The 24,157-nt window shown below is 35.9% G+C and overlaps 1 protein-coding gene, 1 long non-coding RNA gene and 4 other non-coding genes across 13 annotated transcripts in view; 4 read left to right on the plus strand and 2 right to left on the minus strand.

Moving 5' to 3' along the window:
* Positions 1-5,451, minus strand: part of LOC111776717 — a 30,539-nt gene extending 25,088 nt beyond the window's left edge. The window contains exon 1 of the long non-coding RNA XR_002812287.1: positions 5,291-5,451. This is a non-coding gene — a long non-coding RNA (uncharacterized LOC111776717). The remainder of the gene's footprint in view (positions 1-5,290) is intronic.
* A 3,615-nt stretch (positions 5,452-9,066) lies between these two features.
* Positions 9,067-12,137, minus strand: LOC111776714 (UBP1-associated protein 2A-like). Of its 8 annotated transcripts, XR_002812284.1 has the most exons (3): positions 10,480-12,136; positions 10,272-10,384; positions 9,067-9,347 (listed from the first exon to the last, which is right to left on the minus strand). XR_002812284.1 is itself a non-coding variant. In XM_023656037.1 (2 exons), exon 1 carries the CDS (start codon positions 11,980-11,982, stop codon positions 10,492-10,494), a length of 1,491 nt encoding a protein of 496 aa, XP_023511805.1. In that variant the 5' UTR covers positions 11,983-12,137; the 3' UTR covers positions 9,067-9,325; positions 10,480-10,491. The 8 variants fall into 8 exon arrangements, 4 of the variants coding, with proteins under 4 accessions (XP_023511805.1, XP_023511806.1, XP_023511804.1 ...); XR_002812286.1 differs by having other exon boundaries at positions 9,067-9,307; positions 10,272-12,136; XR_002812285.1 differs by having other exon boundaries at positions 9,067-9,325; positions 10,272-12,136.
* A 5,356-nt stretch (positions 12,138-17,493) lies between these two features.
* Positions 17,494-17,573, plus strand: TRNAL-UAA. The gene has a single exon. It is a non-coding gene; the product is annotated as a tRNA-Leu (tRNA).
* Positions 17,574-17,902: 329 nt separating this feature from the next.
* On the plus strand, positions 17,903-17,982 carry TRNAL-UAG. Its single transcript has one exon. It is a non-coding gene; the product is annotated as a tRNA-Leu (tRNA).
* A 3,096-nt stretch (positions 17,983-21,078) lies between these two features.
* TRNAL-UAG lies at positions 21,079-21,158 on the plus strand. Its single transcript has one exon. It is a non-coding gene; the product is annotated as a tRNA-Leu (tRNA).
* Positions 21,159-21,278: 120 nt separating this feature from the next.
* TRNAL-UAG lies at positions 21,279-21,358 on the plus strand. Its single transcript has one exon. It is a non-coding gene; the product is annotated as a tRNA-Leu (tRNA).
* Positions 21,359-24,157: the final 2,799 nt, after the last annotated feature.

Genomic DNA, 24,157 nt, shown 5'->3' on the forward strand with positions numbered 1-24,157 from the left:
TTTTAATCCTGAGCTAACCATGAACTCCTGTTTATTCGGAATTATCCTTAGATTTGCATGGGTGAGAGTGGCTCTAGTTCGCCGACTCAACAGGCCTCCCATTTCAGGGGTAAGACTGGGTGAATGGCTGGGGACGTGGGGTGCAAGACGGAATTCACTCCTACCCACTTTTAGGGATAGAAGAAAGGTAGTTCCCTTAAGCACTGACTCCAGGTCTTGAACAAGGGGCCCCACCCTCTCATTGGCCTGAGAGGGATTCGGTTTACTGGTTGGACCACAAACCAATTGTTTATTAGAGGATCAGTGAGACATAAGGAACAAGAAGTAACTTCAGGGGTAAAACGGTAAATTGACCCAGCTCTAGTTACGAACAACCTGTGAAGGATCGACTTACTAATCATGGTTATATCAAATGGACAGAAATATATCTATAGTGAGGGGAGTGCAACTACTAGGCTATAATGGAATGTCTTAGTAGTTAACGAATGTTGGTTAACAAGGTTAATGAGTTTAACCGGTTAATCTTGGATCGTAGGAGCCCATGATCTATAGGTCCATTAGGTCCCTCTACTAGCTCATATCGGACTAAACCATAGAACAGTGTGACAAGTGAGTTCGAAGTGTTCGAATTCAAATTAGGAAGAATGCGTTACATATATACGATATATTTAACCGCANATATATACGATATATTTAACCACATTTTTGTTTTATTTACGAATTAAACAAAAAGAGAGAATCTGAGATATTTAAATAAGATTTAAATATCTTAATCAAATATATGCCAGAATTAATTGGGATTGGCATTTGAATTAATATTAAATATTAATTCAATAGTTTAATTAATCATTTAATATTACTTTAATTTGAAATTAATAATTCAAATTGATTGTTGAATAAAAATATTGACTTTATCNTACATGTACTGGAATTTTGAGGGGTCAAAATTTGGTTTAACCAAACTTGCATGCTTGTCAAATAAACCCCACAAATTTGAGTGGAATTTTGAGTGTCAAAATTTGGTTAACTTAAGCATGCATGTTTGCCACATAATCCCAAACATTTTAGTGGAATTTTGAGTGTCAAAATTTGGTGATCTCAAATTTGCATGAACATGCAAACATGACTCTTTAAATAGAGTGATCATGGTGCATGGAAGGGCTTCCTCCTTGAAAAAGACCTTTAGAAAATTCTCATAAACTCTCTCTTCATATATACTAAATCCCTCCCAAGTTTAGTCACTCACCGGATTCCACAATCCCGTTCTAAGGCCGAAGGATAGTAGAGAAGACACTAGTGGTGGTTCGAAACCGGTTCGTGAGGAAAAAGGAATTTGAACTATAAAAGGTTAGTATTCAAACTCATTAAGTTTTAATACTTGAGAACATGCTAGTTATTTACTATAATTGATGTTCTAAAAGTGTCTAAGATCCAAATTGCTTCCGCATGTGTTATATTAACACCATCACTTTCTTCTCAAGGGACTGTTTCAGGATTCCTCCATATCCTATATCGGATGCGTCGGTCTCCACTATTAAACTAGCCCTCGGGTTATCATAGATAAACACGAAATTGATTTGACAAGGGGATTTAATTTTTTAAACTTCAGTCTAAGGGCTTTGGATTCTTTTTTAGCCTTTCAAGCTGTGGTGTGGCTTGGAAATGGGTTTGATATTTGGAAGGAAATCAGACACATAATTGAGCCGTCCCAAAAATCTTTGTGGTTGGATTTTATCCGCGATCCGTAAAGTTTGAGACAAACAGAATGGATCTTTAAATGAGTTTAATTGGACCAAAATAAATTTTAAATCCAAGAAAATCGATCTTTGTTTGAAAAAGTTTAATTTTTGGTTTAGAAACAACTAAACCATTTCTTTTTACTGTTGTAAAAAATGTTTGAAGATGCTTCAAATGTTGATCAATGTTTGGAGAGAAAATCAGAGCATCATCAATATAAACAATTGGAAAAGATTGAAAATGATTGAAAATATCATTCATGATTTTTTATAATTCAGATTGAGCGTTTTTTAACCCAAATGGAATAACGTTCCAATCGTACTGTCCGAAAGGGATGTTGACAGCCATTTTATACTTGTCCTTTTCTGAAATCTGGATTTGCCAAATCCTGACTCCATATTAAATTTTGAAAATATTTTTGCATTTGAAATTCTTTGCATTAAATCAAATTTATTTGGAATTAGATATCTAATCCATTCCAAAACCTTATTTAAGGATTTGTAGTTTATTACCAGTCGCGGAACTCCATGTTCCTTCTCTGCCTGGTTGTTAACGTTAAAAGCCACGCATGACCTGAGACTCTTTGATGGCCTAATAAGACCCTTCTGCAAAAGATCATTAATTTCTGCCTTGCAGAATGTCAGCAATTATTTATTCATTTGAATAGGTCGGGCATTTGTAGGAATATTTTTCTCGTCAAAGTTTTTAACATAAGGAAGATTAACTATATGTTGCTTCCTATTCCAAGAGGCATTAAGGATCTATTTGATCTTGTAATGTTTTGATTTTAGACTGGACAGTCTTACTTTGAAGCGGTTCTTCTATTCTTTTGAATGAAATCTCTTCCTTTCGAGAAGAGATTTGTTTTTTTTTTTTTTTTGTAATTTAGTACATTTACGGATTGAATAATTGTATTCTTTTGAAAGTTATTTACCTCACTAATCTTCACATGGGAGAGGAAATTAATTTTTATCTTCTCCCCAATTTGAAAGGGTATAATTGAGTAATGAAATGACTATTTAGGATTAATTCTTGTCCGAGTATTTTACTAAAAAGAAGGAATTTAAGAAGCAAATTTCATCATTGCAAACATGAACTTTTGATAATATGTAATTGATTTATTTTGAGTTTGTTGTTGTTTGCAACTCGAACGCCCTTAATAGTTTTTTCAAAATACTTTGTAAGTATTAGGCCTTCTTAAATGCAAATTTGATCGGCTCCGGTATCTATGAGAGCTTTTAATGTGATTTTGAAATCATAAATTTTAAGGGTAACGAGAGCGTACTATTTTTGATATTGAGAAGTGGTGATGGCTCCAACAAATGAACTTTGATAATCATCTTCGTCTAGGATCGGTTGCGTCGTTTCCCTTTGTTCAGACAGCATTTCTGAAGTTTGAGAATTTCTTGGCGAAGCATATAAGATTCTGACTTGGTTTTAGATCTTAATGCCTACACTACTTGTTTGAGATTATTAATCTCTCTTTAAAGATCTTGACTAGTTAGTTCTCTAGGTTTTTCAAACCTTTGGAGAACTGATTGAAGACTGTAGCGATTTCTTTTTCCCTTTCAGATGGCTTAGAGATTGTCATGGCATCTCTAAGTCGTTGAACAATTTTCTGTTGAATTTCTGGATCTTGAACTTTTTCTACCACCTCGAGTAGAATTTCTTGATCCTTTATAAGGACATTTATGCATCCTTCGCATGTCCTTTTTCCTTCTTTTTCTAATTCGTATTGTTAGAATATGAATCGGATTCTTCTTGAAGTTCGAGGATCTCTCCCTCGCTGGATTGTTCTGAGTCGGTTAGAACTAGTTGTAGTAGCTAATTCTTCAACTCTTGATCAATATCCAACTCATTGATCTTTCCTCTAATTGGACACTTATTAGCATAATGTCTTTCTTCTCAACATTTGAAGCAAGTTCGCCTTTTCTTTCCTCTATGGGTTTTTGTAGGGGTATACCTTTTCCTTGAATACGTTGGCTTTTGAGATTACACGAGTTTATTCCAATACTTTTCTCTAGGCCTGTATGAATTACCAAGGGTTTGGATTCGTTTTAACCTTCTTTCTTCTGGAGCTTGGGTGCTTGGTCCTGAGTTTATAATCAAGAAATACTATCTCCATTGGAATGAGGCATTTTGGGAAGCCAAAGCAAGCCATGAGAGCTTATGCTCAAAGTAGACAATATCATACCATTGTGAAGTCGTGTTCATCTAACATGGTATCAGAGTCATGCCCTAAACTTAGTCATGTCAATATAAACCTCAAATGTGAACAAAAGTACTGTGAACTTCGAAAGCATAGTAAAAAATGACTAAAACTAAAAAAGAAATAAAAGTATTGTGAGTTTCGACGGCATAGTAAAAAATGAATAAAACTTAAAATGAAACAAAAGTATTGTAAGCTTCGAAGGCATAGTAAAAAATGACTAAGAGTCAAAAAGAAAAAAAGTCGAGCCTAGTGTTGGATGAAAGTCCCACATCAACTAATTTAGAGAATGATCATAAATACATAATCAAGGAATATCAATGTGGAGAATCGTGTTCATCTCCAGCAAAATAGTTATATTACTAATCATCCAATTTCATGATTCAATTTAATAAAACAAACTTTTAAGAATAGGTTCGGACTCAATAGCCAAGTCAGGTAATCAATTACTAGTAGGTTTACACGTTTAGGTACTGGCGCACTATCAATAATGAACCTACGGATTGATTTGACGATTGATTTGAACTCCCTCGAAAAGCGAGTAAAATTGAAATAAATAGGAGCATTGATTAAAAATTTGCCCCAATTTTTTATCTTATCTGCTGCAAAGGATTGGTCCGGCCTTAGGCTCAAAATCTCTTGCAGACGAGTTTTCAAAAAATTCCTTCAAATTCATTCAACAAACTGAAATTTCATCCAATAGCTAACTATTCAAGTCCTGGATTGGACTCCAGAATTCGGCAATTTCAATGTCTGAGAGCGGAGTAACATCAGAAACGAATCAACAGAGATTATCGAGAAACGGAAGCGATGTCTGAGAGCGGAGTAACATCAGAAACGAATCAACAGAGATTATCGAGAAACGGAAGCGATGTCTGAGAGCGGAACGAATTTAGAGACGAAAGTTTCGAATCATGATAGATTATGAAGAAACTAATTGAGATTTGTAAGAAGAGAAATCGGAAGCAGAAGAAGACACGGCAGAACTTCAACAAAGAATTCGGGAAAAGAAAATGTCGAAGGTCGAATTTCAGTAAGTGTTCAATCGTTCTATGCAAACCGATGTTTTCATACAGCACAAGATCAAGGAATACACTCTCTAACTTCTGTTTGGTTGCCGAGAAAGTGCATCAAAATGATTAAAATATAAAGAATCTTCGATGTATTTTGAGCAGTTAATAATCTAAATTCTGCAAATCCACTAAGGTTTTGTTAATCGTCCTACTCAAGAAAAGGCAACAAGAACAAGAGATCGGAATCATCCTCGTTAACTTCCACCATTTTTTCGCGAAGCAGAATAAAACCAAAAATCAATGAAGACAGAAGCATGAGTTTAAGAATTACCTCCTTGTGATTCTCCATGAGATCGATCTCGATTCCTTCGGAAGTTCGTTTGAATAGCTGGAAATACAGGCTATAGAGAGAAAGAGAGAAAGAGAGCGAGAGAGAGAGAGAGATCCTTTATTCAACCCAAACTCAACTGAGTAGTGGACTGAAAAACTACTGAAGCTGCGAGACCCACTTAAAGTTCATTTACGGACAACGACAAATATTTATTTTGAAAAAAAAGAAAAAACCAGTATTACCCGTTTTAAAATTTTGAGATTGACCCATTAAGCTTGCGGTGATTTGTAATAGACTAAAGCAAACTAATAGATTAAAGAAAAGAGAACAATATCCACTTCCCGTGGGTTCGATCCATAATGAGTTAAAGCAATTTAATAGACTAAAAGTAACAATAGTAGGCTCGGCAATTTGTAATGAGCTAAAGTAAACTAATAAACTAAAGAGAACCATATCGTAAGTTAAAGCAAATTAATGGGCTAAAAGTAACAATATGTTTTAAATTTCGTTAAAAAAAATTTGTTGACTCAAAATATAATGAACTTGAGTTGCATTGAGTTGAATCTAAATAATTATTAATTTATTATTAATTTTTAAATATAGGATATAATATCTTATATCATATATATAAATATCATATAAAGTATCTCAATATATATTTCGTAATTTAAACGTCTTAAAATTTTAAATATTATATTCTTATTCAATGTACATTTAATTTAAACACTTAAAGTTATATTCATATCTTATTTTTATTATATGACCTTTTAAGTTCAAGTGAAATATAAAATATGATTCTAACTTCTTGAAACTGCAATGGATGTATGGTACTCTTTTTAATCCATATTATTTCGAATCAGTGCCCCATTTTTATCCTCTTTAATTTGATTTATTCTTTTTTAGTAATTGATTTACTAATCCAACTTATTTTCAAATTAATGTAATTGATTTAATATTCAAGCAAAAACCACGTGGATGGTTTAAAAATTCAACAAAAAAACGAATTTTTTTTTTAAAAAAATCATTATCCCTAAGAAATTAAAGCAAAAACAACTCCTATTAAAACTAAGAAACATTTTACTATTTCATCATACCGAGAAATCGAATCGAAAATTTAAATCTTGAAAGAGTTCGTAAAAATATATTCGAACTCTAAGCTACCCAACATTAAATCAGATGGATAAAATACTGTTTAGGGATAAGGATAAATTTTAAAAGATTCATTCATGCAGGCTCTACCCAGTTCTAATACAAACCAAACCAAGACATTTATAAGGCTATTCAGGTGAATGCCATTACTGACTTGTTCTATCCCTACATCCACATGTGATATGTGAACCAACTTCAAAACAGAGGTTCTCAAAAGGAATATCTATGCGTCAGAAAATGCTGAAATACACAAAGCCAAGAAGACACTACAGATATGTTAGTACAACAAATACATTCCAAACTCTCTCTCAAAGTGACTCCAATGAGATTAAGCTAAGATAGTCATGCTCTTCAGACATTTCTATGACTAAGAGCAACAATCCACTGATCCAAAAATTGTGTCTAAATCAACCTTCATGCTCTTCGGACATTTCTACAACTAAGAGCAATCCACTGATTCAAAAATTGTGACTAAATCGACCTTCATGCTCTTCAGACATTTCTCGACTAAGAGCAATCCACTGACCCAAAAATTGTGACTAAATCGACCTTCATGCTCTTCAGACATTTCTACGACTAAGAGCAATCCACCCCAAAAATTGTGACCAAATCGACCTTCATTTTCTTCAGACATTTCTCGACTAAGAGCAATCCACTGACCCAAAAATTGCGACTAAATCGACCTTCATGCTCTTCAGACATTTCTCGACTAAGAGCAATCCACTTACCCAAAAATTGTGGCCAAATCGACCTTCATGCTCTTCAGACATTTCTACGACTAAGAGCAATCCACTAACCCAAAAATTGCGACTTAATCGACCTTCATGCTCTTCAGACATTTCTACGACTTAAGAGCAATGCATACATCCAAAAATTGTGACTATTTCGACATTCATGCTATTCAGACATTTCTACGACTAAGAGCAATCCATAGATCCAAGAACTGTGACTATTTCGACATTCATGCTCTTCAGACATTTCTACGACTATGAGCAATCCACTGATCCAGAAACTGCGACTAGATCGACATTCATGCTCCTCAGATGTTTCTATGACTAAGAACAATCCACAGATCCAAAAGCTGTGACTAAATCAACATTCATGTTCTTCAGACATTTCTACAACTATGAGCAATCTACAGATCCAAAAACTGTGACTAAATCGAAAACTCAATGTCGCCACATACTAGATAATGTAAGATTTGAATTGAGAGTATTAAAGTGGTTAAAACAGATGAATACAAGGAAATGGAGACGAATCACTGTCAAGCAACCCATTTTTTTCCTCAAGACCTATGAACTTTTCTGACTAGCTTTTAGAAATTGCAAGCCCACAAGACATTGACATACATACACACAGTCTATCCCAAGATAATAAATATATATATATATATATATATATATATATATATATATATATATATATTCAACAATTATAAGATTAAACGGCACCAGTCATGCCTCCTACCTTTAGATTATAAACCATATTGAGATAGAAAAAAGCAAAAAAACCAAAGAAGTTTACTCAGCAAATCAAAGAACACCACAAATTAAAATTCAACAAAAAAAAAAAAAAAATTATCTCATGAAAAATATTGAAGCAAGTATATGATCATCATAAGATTGAAAGTATGAAGATGCTTACACATATAAAAAGGATTTGAATGGTGCAGGTGAACTTGATGAGAAAAAGTGATAACAAGAAAAGTAAAGGAGAACAATCACTTTTACAAGATGGACAAGTCTTGACGTAATCACTTTAACGAGATTAATGACCGAGTATTATACGTTATAAAGGAAATGATAATGAACTCAATAAACCCATTGGATTAAAATCTATGTCTAATAGACCTAAAGCCAACCCTCTAACTTAGTAAATTCAAAAGTTTAAAGTACTACTGTTTCTATTTTTTTAAATGTAGATAACATATAACCATAATACCATCCTAGTGAAAACATACAAAATGCAAAAAATAAATGATTTTTAGTATAAGATAGCACCGATCCCTCGGAGCCTTTGGTGCTGTAAAAGAAACTCTAGGCTTTACTAAGAAAAAAAATACAAGAATGAAAATACCTTACGAAGGAGACAACCTGCAAAATAGTAGCCCTTCATTCCAACCGAGCAACCTGATTAGATTAATATTAACTATCATATGCAAACCACAAACTCATAGCATGAACAATATGTGATCCAGACCTCAGCTGGCCACACGTAAAACCAATATAAAAAGCTCAATGAAAATTGAAATTTGTGGATCAAAGGACAGTGTGATACATGTTTTAAAATCAGAAACCTTTCAAGAAAAATAACAATAGCTTCTAGAATTAGCTCTTCCACAAGGAAGAAAAGATGTGAAGGGGATGAACCATGAAAATGATTTGGATAAACAGATTCTCAGACTAGGATTTTAATGCCAAACGTAAAAAATATAAACTAAAACAACCCACGTTTTACAGTTTCCCAAAGCATAAAAAGAAAAATATCATTGTAAACCAAGATAGAGATGAATTTCAAAATTTTCAAGAGCAATAAAGCTAAGAGATGTAAATAGTAGTTGGGTATAAACCCTTGCAAAGCATGGAATTTTAGTTGGAATAATCACAAAAGAAATCAATGAAAAAGAATAAGCCATAACCTCACTGTCAAGTGCAAGATCTATTAAAACCATAGGGGCGAAAGAGTTTAAAATATTTTTGGTCAACCATTGAGCTAGAGGTTACATAGTATTACTCAAAAGTACTAAAACTGATCCAAATCTTTGAAACAAATCTTCAATAGATCAAAAACTACAGATTTAAAACAAAGCTTAAATGAAGAGGGTCGAAAACGTCATTTGCATCAGCTCCTTAAACTTCAGAGAATCACCTGATCAGTACAAAAATACTGTCGCACATATGAGTGAGATCTGCACAACGAATAAGATAGCATGAAAGAATAATTTCAGAAAACAAAATTTTCAGAAACATCCTTTTCAAATTGTTCAATAGGGCTATTTAAATTCAGGATATCATGTGGAGAAGAAAGATGTTTTTGACTTCCGTTAAATACTTTTAGTTATGATATGAAGATGGGAAAAACCATCATTGGGCTCCAAAAAGTGAGTAGAAAACTATCACAAATCAAGATCACTTCCCAACATCCTTATCCCAAGAAAACAGGTAACGTACTAAACATGAGACCTAAATTGGTTTATAGCATGCTAAAGTGGAGAAATATTAGCTTCTAAAGAAAATGGAGGAGGAAAAAACAAGGAAGAAGAAGAAAGGTAAAAGGAGGGAGAAAGCAAATAACTTTTATATTGAAGCTTTGAATTGAAAGAACAAGAGCTTCTCTCCATAATCTTAAAACAGAATTTAAAGCGATGTATTGCACTCCCATGGATAGTTTCAAAAAGAGTGCTAAATAGCTAAACAATGGATTGTAGTTAAATAATGTTTAGAAAATTGCCAAACTCTAGAAAACCTTCAACATAAAAAAGTAACAGATTAATTACATCATCCTAGGATACTAACATCAAAAACTCAGAAAAATCATTAGTCAAGCTTAGATGTTGGAACTTGCATCTTACTATTCTGACTAATTCCAAGAACTATCGCAACACAAAAACTACAAAACTTAATTTAAATACAGGGAACCTAAAATAAGTACAAACACAAATACATAGTTAAAATCTGAAAGCACAAAAAAACACTTCAGAACTTAACTACAAAAGTTCAATGAGTACATCACGAAAATCCCACAGCCATTACCATTCTTAAATGGAATCAGACAGCAATATTAGTTAGTGAAATCAGCCTACAACATAAGAAAAGGGATGTCATATTGTTACCATCTAATAGTCCTGTCACCAACAGAAGTATTTCAACCAACCAATCTTTTACTCCACAAATGCCATTTTTTGTTCAATCTAAGGTCATATCCTTCTATAACGATAGCTAATATCTTCCATAGCTCAACCATTCAAAGATTAGTACGTTAGTATACATATATTAAGATAAAGCAAAAGAATAAGGAGTATAAGGAGAGTGAATCTGTACCGCATCGAGGCACTAGTGCCCCATATAACCGCCAGGACCACCATACTGCCCAACCCCATGCTGCCCTCCTCTTCCAGTTCCACCCTGTCCCATATGTTGGGTTGGATATCCACCCTGCAAACCACTTTGACTTCCATATCCCATCACTCCAGGGCTTATATTTGCTTGACTCCCATACCCACCTTGTACTCCAGGTCCAGCGCCTTGTATGACTGGATTAAGCCCTGAAGTAGATCCGATTGTCCCTAACAAATTAGTCAGTCCCAACCCAGCACCCTGACCCGCTAGCAAAGCAGTAAGGGCCTGGCCAAGAGCCGGGTTCAATGCTTGTGGAGGTCCTTGGTTATAACCAACACCAGGCCCTGCAGGCGCCATCAAGTGTCCCGATCCAGATGTCGCCCCACCTGCATAATTAGGATTCTTATTCCTCTGAAACGGCGCATTTTGTGTATGATGCTGGTGCTGAGACTTCCCTGGCTTGGGACCGTCGATCGCCTTCTGACAATGCAAGACATGACCCTCAAAATTTTTGTGGGGCTCCAACAATGCCTTCCTCGCACTTTCTATCGTCTTGTACACAAATAGACAGAAACCTTTAGGCTTACCCGTCGTCTTGTCAAGCCCCAATGGTCCTTCATCAACTTCACCGAACTGGGAAAAGAAAGTGAGCAACTTCTGGGGGTCAACATCAGCTCCGACATTGCTCACATAAATCTTCCTCTGCGTATATTCGGAAGCAGGTGGTCCTTGGGGGGCCGCCACCGCACTAGACGTTGGAACAGGCCCGACCGAAGCCAACTGACAGGCAGTCATCCTATTGCCAATCTTCTTCTGGGGTTCCTTCAGAGCTTTCCGAGCTCCACTGCGCTTCTTGAAGAGGATGAAACCATAACCCTTGGACTTACCAGAGACCTTATCACAGACAGCTTTGCAGTCCTCAATCTCACCATATTCCTTAAACACACTGATCAAAGTTTCGGCATTTGTATCCCAACCTAGCCCGTGAACAAAAATCTTGCGGTGGGTCGGGTCCGCATCAGCAACCGTTCGAATCCTTTCAGCCACATCCGCATGCTTCTCCGACGCTTCGCAAAGCAGATTTATAAGCTGGTCCTTGCCGAAAGGATCCAAGAGATTCGGAATTGGCTCGTCTTCGTCGTCGTCGTCAGAAGTAGTTGCAGCAGCGGCGGAGGAGGAGGAAATATCGGGGGCTTGATGGTGGTTATCGACATTCGCATCGCCTTCATCATCCTCCTCCTCCTCGTCATCCTCCTCCTCCTCCTCCTCCTCCTCCTCCTCCTCCTCCCCCTCGTTATCATCGTCTTGATCGGCATCGTCTTCTTCCTCGACCACCTCGTAATTCGAAAGATCCTCAGCAACGACTTCCTTGAGGGGTTCATTCAGGGGCTTGGACTCGTCGAGGACGGCTTGAGCTTCTTGCTGTTGGAGCTTCTTAGGAGGCTCGGAGGATTTAGAGGAGTCGAGCTTTCGCTTCCTTGCCATGGAAGAGTATAGGAAGCTTTGACGGGGGGGTCTAGGGTTTTGCAGAGAATGAAGAAAGCAAAGGGAAGCAGTGACGATAAGAGGATTAGGTCTGGAGATCAGAAATTGAGATGTGAGAGCTTTTTCGGACCTCTGGAAATGGCAGTCCACAATTATTGAAGTCGGGCCCACTCGTTCATGCTGTACCATATTCATTACAAAATTTAATTCAATCAACTTATTATGCACTAAGTAAAAGTAGTGCAATTTTATTCATCAATTTAATTTGATTGGGTCATGTTATATAACTATAAGATAAGCTAGGCTTAATTTTGTTGGATCGGTACGGCGAGGGGTGAAATTAACGATAAAAGTATTTAAGCGTAATTTATTTTTCTAATTACGGAATTTTTTATGATAATTAATAGAACAAAATAGTTCGATTCTAATCAACTTATAACCAACCGTAAATCACAATAATAATTTTGAAATTAAATAGATAAGAGTTAGAAAATATGACACCATAGTTTTATGGTGGTTCGGTCAAACTCGACCTACTCCACTCCTCCCAAGCGTCTCTTGGGAATTTGGATCAGAGCTCAATCACTACACCGCTCTTTTTACTTCAAAACAAACTCAATCATTTTCACGACTCAGGGTAATACCGGTATAAGTATTTGAATTTTGCAAGAACACCCATATTAAATTTTGTAAGAACACTTCCAACTCTAGATTTTTTTTTTATTTATTTAAAAGTAATTTTAAAATGAAAAACTCTGCAATTTGTTACTCTCTCAAAATTATAAGTGTCATAGTTTGATTTGTTTGTGGAGTTAATTTAGCTGCCACATGTCAGGTCATGTATCTTGTCTAGTAATTTCTTCTTTTAGTTCACATTTGAGTGATTGAAAATGGTTGAAATCGATATTCCCAACCTTATACTATCTGAAGTTCAAAATACTGAAAATAAAAGATAGTTTGTTATCATCAAAATATTAATGAATTAATTAATTAAAATGAGATTAAGGGCCACAAAAGCTAATAAATTTAAAAAGTAAGACAATTTGGCAGGGTGGTCTAAAGTGCTAGAATTAGGCTCTAGTCCACCATTTTTAAGTCTATGTCGGTTTGTGAGAACGTTTAGTTGTTGATATTATCACCAATATTCAAGTCACTCATAGTGTAACAACCTGACCCGCTTTTCCAGGAATTTGAGCCACAAATCCTTACTTACTGAGGTGAAAATAAGAAAAAGTGTGTAAAATTAAAAACATTTAAACACGTGCATGCATTTCACTTAGAAATTTGATGAAAATAGTAACGAAAATTTTTCTTTTACAAAGAAATAAGAAAAGACCACTAAAATACATCACTCCATCAAAATACATTGATATGAACCAAGAAACATCAATCATACAATATATTTCAATGAAGATGTAAAGAAAATATTGTTGAAATTATCAAAAGATATTTCAATTCATGCCACGTTAAAGAAGATTAAAGTTTCAAGTTTCATTGTTATAAAATTTGGGTGGATTACCATTTAGAATAATTTAGAGTTATTATATTTCATTAATATATTTTAAGACTTTTTATTTACTCTAGGTTACATGTACATAATGGTCAATTATGGCCGGTATGAATGTTACAATTCTTGAAATGCTTATGGCCACAAAGTATGAAGGTTACAACTCTTGGAATGCTTTACTAGTTTCATTTTGAGGTTATATAAGCCACTATGAATGTTACAACTCTTAGACTGCTTTTAGTAGTTTCATTTTGAGGTTATATAAAGCCATTGGAATACCTTTAATAGTTTGATTTTGAAGTTATATAAAGGCATGTATGTTGTATTGGTAAGTAGACTTGGAAATATAATAAAATGAGCATTTGTGCTTTCTTTAGCCAATGACTAAGTTTCTTTGCAATTCTATGTAGTTTAGGTTGCATGTAGAATTATTCAAGCTCGACATGATCAATCTTGCTTGTGGAGTGATTCGAATCTCAAACAAGTATTTTTGGATTGAGATATTCGACTTATTTGATCAACATGTTCTCAACTTTTACGACACCTTCAAATTCTTACCCGTTAATATATTAAAAATAGAATAACTTGATTAAAAATTAAAAATTACATTTTTTCCCTTCACTTGTTCTCAACTTTCTCGGGCGTTACAAATCATCCTCCAAATCATCCCCCTAGGAACTTTCTTCTCTGAAAGTTAACTAGCCATGAAAAAGTCTAGGGTACAACGATCTCACTCTTCCTGCCTTCTCAAGTCTCCTCCTAACTAGATGGTTCCTCCACAGGACCTTGACCAAGGTAATGTCCTTGTTACGTATCTCTTGACGTCCTTTACATGGACATGCACTTGTTTCTTGTCATAAGTCAAGTCATCTCTTAAGAAAAGTGTCTCATGCTCAATGATGTGTGAAGGATCGGTAGTATACTTTCACAACATTGAGACGTGGAATATATCATGCACGACAAAGATGTTAGGTGACAGTGCTAATTTGTTGGGACTTAACTTGCCCTTCTTTCCAAACTTGAGCACTCTCATGGGTGCTATCTTAAAAAATACTTTCATGGGTCCTTCCGTCGCGAATATGCATAGCTCTTCTACCCTAAACCCTAAACCAATTTCTAAACTATTGGTTGGTGCTTGAATCCTTAACTTGATCTTCCAAACTATTGGTTGGTAGCATGAACCAATTTCGGCCTTAGTAGCTGTTGTTTGTCTACTTCTTCTCAAAAGATAGGAGACTGACACTTTCATCCATGTAACATTTCATAAGGTGTCATTTGTATGGTCGACTAACAACTATTATTCTAGGTAAACTCTATGAGATGCAAGTGCTCGCCCCAGCTTCTTGTGAAATTCATGATGCACACCCTCAACATATTCTCAAGTATCTGGTTCAGTCTCTAGGTTTTGTCCATCTATCTAAAGATAGAATGACGTAATGAACCTAAATTGTGTGACAAATACCTTTTAGAGGCTTTTCCCGAGATGAGATGTGAGACTTGCATCTTGGTCCGATACTATGAAAACTAGTACATCTTGAAGTTGAATTATCTCCGCTATGTACAACTAAACCCATTTATATATATTATCTTTCCAGGGATGAAGTGAGCTGACTTAGTCAACTTGTCGATGATGACTCATATCACTATGAATCCTTTCTTAGTTTTGAGCAACCTTGAGATGAAATTCATGGCTACCTTCTCCCACTTCCATTGAGGAATGCTCAAGAGTTGTCTTAAGGTAATCTTAAGTCCGTTGTCTCGGCACCTTTATCTGTTGGCATGTCAAACATCGACTCACATGTTTTGCAACGTCATATTTTATTTCTTGCCACCAATAATACGATATTAAATTATGGTACATCTTTGTGCTCCCTAGGTAGAACGTGTAAGGAGAGTCATGAACCTCAAGCAATAACTCTTTTAGGATCACCTCTTTCTTGGGGAGGCATAATTGGCCTACCAAAGCAAACTATCGTCTGATGAAATCAAGAACCCTTTGGGTTAGTCTACCGCTTGTTGTTGTAGGATCTTGCTGAGGTATGAGTCGATTCCTTGACCATTTATTATATGCTTCCTTAAGGTGGGTTGGATTGTTAACTGAACCAATCGTGCCATGGCGCCCTACACAATGACTTCTATCTCAACTCTTTGGATATCTTCTTGTAGCTCCTTCAGAATCATAATCAATGTAGATAAGTGAATCGTCTTCCTGCATAGTGTGACAGCTATAACGTTTGCTTTACCTGGATGATAGAGAATTTCTATGTCACAATACTTTACCAATTTCATTCATCTTTGTTACCTTATCTTAAGTTCGTTTTGCGTAAATAGATACTTAAAACTTTTATGGTCAATGTATCCTTATATATTCTCCCCATACAAGTAGCTTTGTCATATCTTGAGTGCAAATGCTACTAATACTAGCTCTAAGTCATGAGTCGGGTAGTTAATCTCATACTCCTGTTAGATTATGGAGCCGGATACTTATTTATAGCTTGGTTAACGGTTATATACGGTAAAGCTATATTTGGTAAAGCTATATATAATAAAGCTATATATGGTAAATAGCTATATATAGTAGATGGCTAAATCTGATAAAGCTATATATAGTAAACTATACCATATATATATATATCTGGTCAGCAAAATGTACTTTTCTATTCTCTATACTTATAAGTAATCAATAAAAAAGAAAAATCCTTCTAGCCAGAGTTCTCCTTGCAATTTTCACTATCCCATTCTTTGTGTTCATCTAGATCGAGCGTGTGCGTTGTTGTGCGATCCTAACAATTGGTATCAGAGCTAACAACTGGTATCGATCCTAACAACTCCTTGAGCTGCCTAGAGGCATACACTATTACTTTACCATTCTACCACATGAATCATAGATATTTTTTTTGTTTCTTTGTGTTAGTTGTTGGGTAAGTAAATTGTTTGTGTCGTATAGTAAGACATTTTGGCCGAGGTAGATTTAGGCTTTGTTTTGAAAGAGTGTGGGTTCAAATCCCACCTATGTCATTTTCCATAATTTGTTTGCGAATAAGAGTAAAACAATTTGGTCGAGGCATTAGATTTAGGCTTTGGTTTGAAAGGGTATGGGTTCAAATTTCATAGTTGTCCATTATCTGTAATTTTCTATACCCATATCTTAAACAAGCATATGCATATAATTTTGTACTCTCAATGTCTGCCCACAGACGTGTCGTTCTTCTTTCCGATCTTAATGCATTTCACTACTCTAGCTTGGTAGTTTGCATCGCCTGTCTAGGGTTGAGCCTTGAGATTTGACGGCGGACTTAAAAAGGCACCTACATATACTTTACGCCCAATCATTCCGGATAACGCTTGCTATAATTTTTTCGATCTCTACGGTCTCTAAGTGTTAGTGTCGGCCCAATAGACTGGGATTTGACGGCAGACTTAAAAAGCCACCTACAAACACTTTACGCCCCATCATTCCGGATAACGCTTACATCCTCTATATTATTGCAGCGGCTGACATAGAGTTAGTAGATGCTTATTCCCCAGATCCATCATAGATTCTTCTATGCGAAAACAAGTTCACGACTCATAGGCCTTCTACCTCCACGACACATTGTTCTATCAAGTATATGCATATCTTAAACAAGTATATGCATATAATTTTTTGTTTTGAACTAGTTGTTGGGTAAGTAAATTATCGATTCTTCAATTTGTTGGATAAGTAAATTGTTTGTCTTGTAGTAAACAATTTGGCCTAGTGTTCTAAGGCGCTAGATTTAGATTCTGGTCCAAAAGGGTGTGCGTTCATATCCCACAATTGTCATTATTTATAATTTTCTATGCCCATATCTTAAACAAGTATATGCATATAATAATTTGTTTTAGTCGTTGGGTAAGTAAATTATGCCCATATCTTAAACAAGTATATGCATATAATTTTTTAATTTTTTTTAGTCGTTGGGTAAGTAAATTATCGATTTCTCGGTTTGTTAAAAAAGTAAATTATTTATGTCTTATAGTATGACAATTTGGCTGAGTGGTCTAAAGTGCCAGATTTAAGCTTTGGTCCGAAAGGGCATGGGTTCAAATCCCATAATTGTCATTAATGATCTATAATTTTCTATGCCCAAATCTTAAACAAGTCTATGAATATAATTTTTTTGCTTTGTTCTTGCTGTTTGTTGATCGATTTCTCGGTTTGTTGAATAAGTAAATTATTTGGGTCTTATGGTATGATACTTTGGGTGAGTGGTCTAAGATGCCAGATTTAGGCTTTGGTTTGAAAGGGTGTGGGTTTAAATCCCACCGTTGTCATTAATTATCTATAATTTTCTATGCCATATCTTAAACAAGTATATACATATAATTTTTTTGATTCTTGATCAATTTCTCGGTTTGTTCAATAAGTAAATTATTTGGGTCTTATAGTATGACAATTTGGCCGAGTGGTCTAAGGCGCCAGATTTAGGCTCTGGTCCGAAAGGCCGTGGGTTCAAATCCCACAGTTGTCATTAATGAAGATCTATAATTTTTTATGCCATATCTTAAACAAGTATAATTTTTTTGATGTGATTTGTAACGACCCAAATCTCCACCGCTAGCTATATTGTCCTCTTTGGGCTTGTATGTTTAGAATGAACGTGAATGTATGTGAATGTAAATGTATGTTTAGAATGATGTGATTTGTAATGACCTAATAACACTGAACGTGAATGTATGTTTAGAATGATGTGATTTGTAACGACCCAAATCCACCGCTAGCTATATTGTCCTCTTTGGNATAACACTGAACGTGAATGTATGTTTAGAATGATGTGATTTGTAATGACCCAAATCCAGTGAACGTGAATGTATGTTTAGAATGATGTGATTTGTAATGACCCAGATCCACTGAACGTGAATGTATGTTTAGAATGATGTGATTTGTAATGACCCAGATCCACTGAACTGATTTGTAATGACCCAGATCCACTGAACGTGAATGTATGTTTAGAATGATGTGATTTGTAATGACCCAATAACACTGAACGTGAATGTATGTTTAGAATGATGTGATTTGTAACGACCCAGATCCACCGCTATTTTGTAATGATCCAGATCCACCGCTAGCTATATTGTCCTCTTTGGTCTTTCCCTGAACGTGAATGTATGCTATATTGTCCTCTTTGGGTGGGCTTTCCCTTTCAGGGAAAGACCCAGATATATTGTCCTCTTTGGGCTTTCCCTCAAGGCTTTAAAACGCGTCCACTATGGGGAAAAAAAGGGAAAGACCCAGATATATTGTCCTCTTTGGGCTTTCCCTCAAGGCTTTAAAACGCGTCCCCTATGGGGAAAAAGGGTGATTTGCTCCTCCCCAGTGGGACATCACAATCCACCCCCCTTCGGGGCCCAGTGTCCTCGCTGGCACTCGTTCCTTTATCCAATCGATGTGGGACCGCCCCCAAATCCACTCCCCTTTGGAGCCCAGCGTCCTTACTGGCACACCACCTCGTGTCTACCCCCCTAAGGGGAACAACGAGAAGGCCGACACATCGTCCGATGACTGGCTCTGATACCATTTGTAACGACCCAGATCCACCGCTAGCCGATATTGTCCTCTTTGGGCTTTCCCTTTCAGGCTTCCCCTCAAGGCTTTAAAACGGGTCTGCTAGGGGAAGGTTTCCACACCCTTATAAAGGGTGATTTGTTGTCCTCCCCAACCAATGTGGGACATCGTGTACAGCGAGTGCGGGAATCCAACATCGAGCAGTTGCGGAAAGAGCTCTCGGAGATCCGCTTTAAGGACGGCGAATCCGTTGATGATTTTTCAATGCGGATCACGGGGCTTGGCAACAGCATCACCACTCTCGGTGGCAGCATTAGCGAGACAGAAATAAGATGTTGCAGGGTCCCCGATCACCTCGAGACATTGCTTGACGTGAACGACCTAAATTGTATGCTAGATTGTTGTGCTTATGTACGTAACCTTTTGAACGTGAATGTATGTTTAGCATGATGGGATATGTAATGTCTCTGATGTTTATGGTGTTCTTCAATGATTATTGCATGAAATGTATGACCTGAACGTGAATGTATGTTTAGAATGATGTGATATGTAATGTTTATGACGTTTAGGGTGTTCTTGAATGATTATGGCATGAAATGTATGACATGAAACATGGTAAATTGCTTGAATTATAACCTCGTTAGGAATATGCCAGACAAGTAGACTGAAAATGAGAAATGACGTGTTAAGCATGAAATATGATAGTGGGGTTATATTCATTAATGCCAAAATTAGAAGTAATGGGGACCTTATTCATTATGTGTGCTCATGCATTTAGGGGGATACCCCTATTCCATCACGAGGGTACGGACGCGTACAACCAATGGCAGGACAACGATCATTATGCTTTGCATAGCGCTGTCGTGACGGTTACTAGTTCTAACGGGTGTCCGACCTAAGGAGCTCCCAGAGTATGCTCGCCCGACAAGGAAAGTGGCCCAGCGGTGTGCGAACTAGCTGGTGAGCTCATACTCGCACGTATGGGCTGTGTGTAGAGTATATGGTACACGTCCAAAGTTACCCGTTAGAACAGCACCGTAGGAAGACAGATTGAATGATAGGTCCCATCATCTCATTGCATGTGATTGTTGCATAACCCCGATAGGGGGTCACTTACTGAGTATTCTAGAAATACTCAAGCCTCATGCTACTATACGTTTCAGATAAAGGTAAGGCATCCATGTGAGATCGACGGCGGCATCGCACACCCCGGGACCGTGGCACATGCATTGGATAGTTGTTTTTCATTTTGTAGAATAGGTTAGATTAGGTTGAATTCCCGTTTGCATCATTAATATAGGTTAGAATAGGTTGAATTGTAATCGCATAGTAAACCATAGGGTAGTATATGATAGTTGTTTCGGTGTTGTTCTTTTTCCTTTCTTTCCCTTGTAATCGTTTTTCATGAGGTAATAAAAGGCCATTGTAAGGCGCATTTATGATGAGAGCCCATTTAATATAAAATTCCGCTTGTAGGATCTTAGATTAAATAGGTAAAATTTAGGGTCGGGTATGTAAATTATTGATTTCTCGGTTTGTTGAATAAGTAAATTATATATGTCTTATAGTTTGACAATTTGGCCGAGTGGTCTATGGTGCCAGATTTAGGCTCTTGTCCGAAAGGGCGTGGCTTCAAATTCCATAGTTGTCATTATTTACAATTTTCTCGATTTATTGAATAAATAAATTATTTGTATCTTATAGTATGACAATTTGGCTGAGTGGTCTAAAGTGCCAGATTTAGGCTCTAGTTTGAAAGGGCGTGGGTACAAATCCCAAAGTTGTCATTATCTATAATTTTTGTATATAATTTTTTGCTTTGTTTCTCAATTTTTTTGAATAAGTAAATTATTTGTGCCCTATATTATGACAATTTGGCCGAATGGTTTTAGGCGCCAGATTTAGGTTCTGGTCCGAAAGGGTGTGTTTGGCCATTAATGATCTATAAGTTTCTATGCTCATATCTTAAACAAGTATATGCATATAATTTTTTTGATTTGTTCTTGTTCTTGATCAATTTCTCAGTTTGTTCAATAAGTAAATTATTTGGGTCTTATAGTATGACAATTTGGCCGAGTGGTCTAAGGCGCCAGATTTAGGCTCTGGTCCGAAAGGGCGTGGGTTCAAATCCCACAGTTGTCATTAATGAAGATTTATAATTTTCTATGCCATATCTTAAACAAGTATATACATATAATTTTTTTGATTCTTGATCAATTTCTCGGTTTGTTCAATAAGTAAATTATTTGGGTCTTATAGTATGACAATTTGGCCGAGTGGTCTAAGGCGCCAGATTTAGGCTCTGGTCCGAAAGGGCGTGGGTTCAAATCCCACAGTTGTCATTAATGATCTATAATTTTCTATGTCCATATCTTAAACAAGTATATGCATATAATTTTTTCGATGTGTTCTTGTCCTTGATCAATTTCTCGGTTTGTTCAATAAGTAAATTATTTGGGTCTTATAGTATGACAATTTGGCCAAGTGGTCTAAGGCGCTAGATTTAGGCTTCGGTCTGAAAGGGCGTGGGTTCAAATTCCACAGTTGTCATTAATTATCTATAATTTTCTATGCCCATATCTTAAACAAGCATGTGCATATAATTTTTTGCTTTGTTCTAATTGTTAGGTAAGTAAATTATCGATTTCTCGTTTGTTGAATAAGTAAATTATTTGTGTCTTATAGTATGACAATTTTATTTGTGTCTTATAGTATGACAATTTGGCTGAGTGGTCTAAGGCGCCAGATTTAGGCTCTGGTCCGAAAGGGCGTGGGTTTGTTGTCAATAATGATCTATAATTTTCTATGCCCATATCTTAAACAAGTATATGCATATAATTTTTTGCTTTGTTCTACTTGTTGGGTATGTAAATTATCGATTTCTTGATTTGTTGAATAAATAAATTTGATCGAGTGGTCTAAGGTGTCAGATGTATTCTCTGGTTCAAAAGAGCTGCGTGGGTTCAAATCTCATAGTTTTCATTATCTATTATTTTCTTTCCTCATATTTTCAATAAATAAGATAATTTTACTTTCGATTTTACTTTCGAGTTGGGTCAGGTTGGATGTGCACCTTAGATGGACGAAAGTAACTCCAAAGTGGAGTGTTCCCTTGACATGATGGTCAACTTGAGAGCATGTGTAATATCTGGATGCGTAATGGTCAAGTATTGAAGGGCGCCAACAAGAGATCGATAGAGAGTAAGATTAGAGAATGGAGAATCATCAACAGTCAGATGTTGAGAAACAACTATGAGGGTTCAGACTGGTTTTCTATCGAGCAACTAAGCACGAGTAAGAATATCTCAAGCATATTTTAACTGAATAATAATGAGACCATTGGACGCGTAATGGTCAAGTATTGAAGGGCGCCAACAAGAGATCGATAGAGAGTAAGATTAGAGAATGGAGAATCATCAATAGTCAGAGGTTGAGAAACAACTATGAGGGTTCAGACTGGTTTTCTATTGAGCAACTAAGCACGAGTAAGAATATCTCGAGCATATTTTAACTGAATAATAATGAGACCATCAAGAGTGAGTGAACCTTCAAGACCAGGAAAGTAAGTGAGAGAACCCAAATCCTTGGTAGCAAACTTAGAATGAAGTTTGCAAGTAAAGCTGTCAAGAAGATATGAGTTGTTGCTAGTAACAGAAGAGATGAGTGGTTGCTAGTAACAATAATGTCATCAGCATAAAGAAGTAGATAAACAAGGTTAGATTGCTAATGAAAGACAAAAAGAGACGTGTCAGCGCGCCTGCAAGAAAAACCAAGTATGAGAAGAAATGAGCTAAAACACTAAAACCAGGCGTGAGGACCTTGCTTTAAACCATAGACGGTTTTTTTGAATAGACATACATGAGTGAGAAATCGAGAATCAATACATCCAGGAGGTTGTTCCATATGAACATATTCAATAAGAGTGCCATTGAGGAAATTATTTTTTACATCAAGTTACCGAAGAGGTCATTTATTTGTGACATTAAGAGAAAGCACAACACGGACAGTAGTAGCTTTGACAATCGGACTGAAAGTGTCAGTGTAGTTGAGACAAAGAACCTATTATAACATTTGGTAGCAAGACGAGTCTTGAAACGCTCGACGGATCCATCAGAAAAATATTTAATGCGAAACATCCATTTAGAGTTCACGATGTTGGTGTTGGCAGGGCGAGGAACCAAAGTCCAAGTGTCATTTTGTTCCAAGCTCGAATTTCTTCATCCATGGCCATAACCCAAGCAAGATTCTTAACCACAAATTTGAATCCTCTTGGCTCAGTGGATGCAAGAATAACATAAAGAAGTCCAGATGAGCCCAAAATACCAAGATTTACTAGATGATAAGTCTTGAAGATACCAACTTTGGCTCGTGTGATCATAGGATGAGAGCCCAGAGAAGAAGAGGAATCAACATTATATTCAATAGAGGCCAGACCAGAAGTCAAGGGTTGCAAAGAGGAACCTGCAAGAGAAGTATCAATTTGCACATACTCATTCACAAGGTCAGAGCAAATATCACACGGAGACGAGCTAGATCGAGAAATGTGTAAGGGTGTAGGTTCAAATCTTGCCGGTTTTTTAACTATTAATAATTATTTGTTATTGAGATTTTCGCATATAATTTTTATATCAACATTCAAGTATGATGCATTTTATTATATCTTAGTATTTAGATAGACATAAAATTGTAGACATTTCGTTTTCATGTCAGATGACACTTGGAGGAGGCGCTCATAGGGAGAAAAATAAAAGATTTTTCTTAGTATACTTAAATTATATCTGAGTATTAAATTTCAATCAATACGTCAATATTTCTATAATTTTTAGTCTCTTAATTTAACATGGACATAAGGCATGAATCAACATTTCCCTAATACCATTAAGAAATTGATACAACACTAAATAAATAAATAAATAATAAAAAAAAATTGTCACAAATTAAAATGTAATATAAATAATAAATATATTGACCTATTTAAAAATTCAAAATGTTTATCTATTAATTAAAATAATTTTTTTCTTTTTAATTTTCTAGAAAAATTGATAGAACTTCGATTAATATCTCATCAACATCAACATTTTAAACTTTGGTCTAAATGGTCGAGTATTGAGTATTTACCTGTTTATACTCTTGGTTTAAAT

Source organism: Cucurbita pepo, chromosome LG16 (assembly GCF_002806865.2).
Source record: "Cucurbita pepo subsp. pepo cultivar mu-cu-16 chromosome LG16, ASM280686v2, whole genome shotgun sequence".
NCBI classification, from domain to species: Eukaryota; Viridiplantae; Streptophyta; class Magnoliopsida; order Cucurbitales; family Cucurbitaceae; genus Cucurbita; species Cucurbita pepo.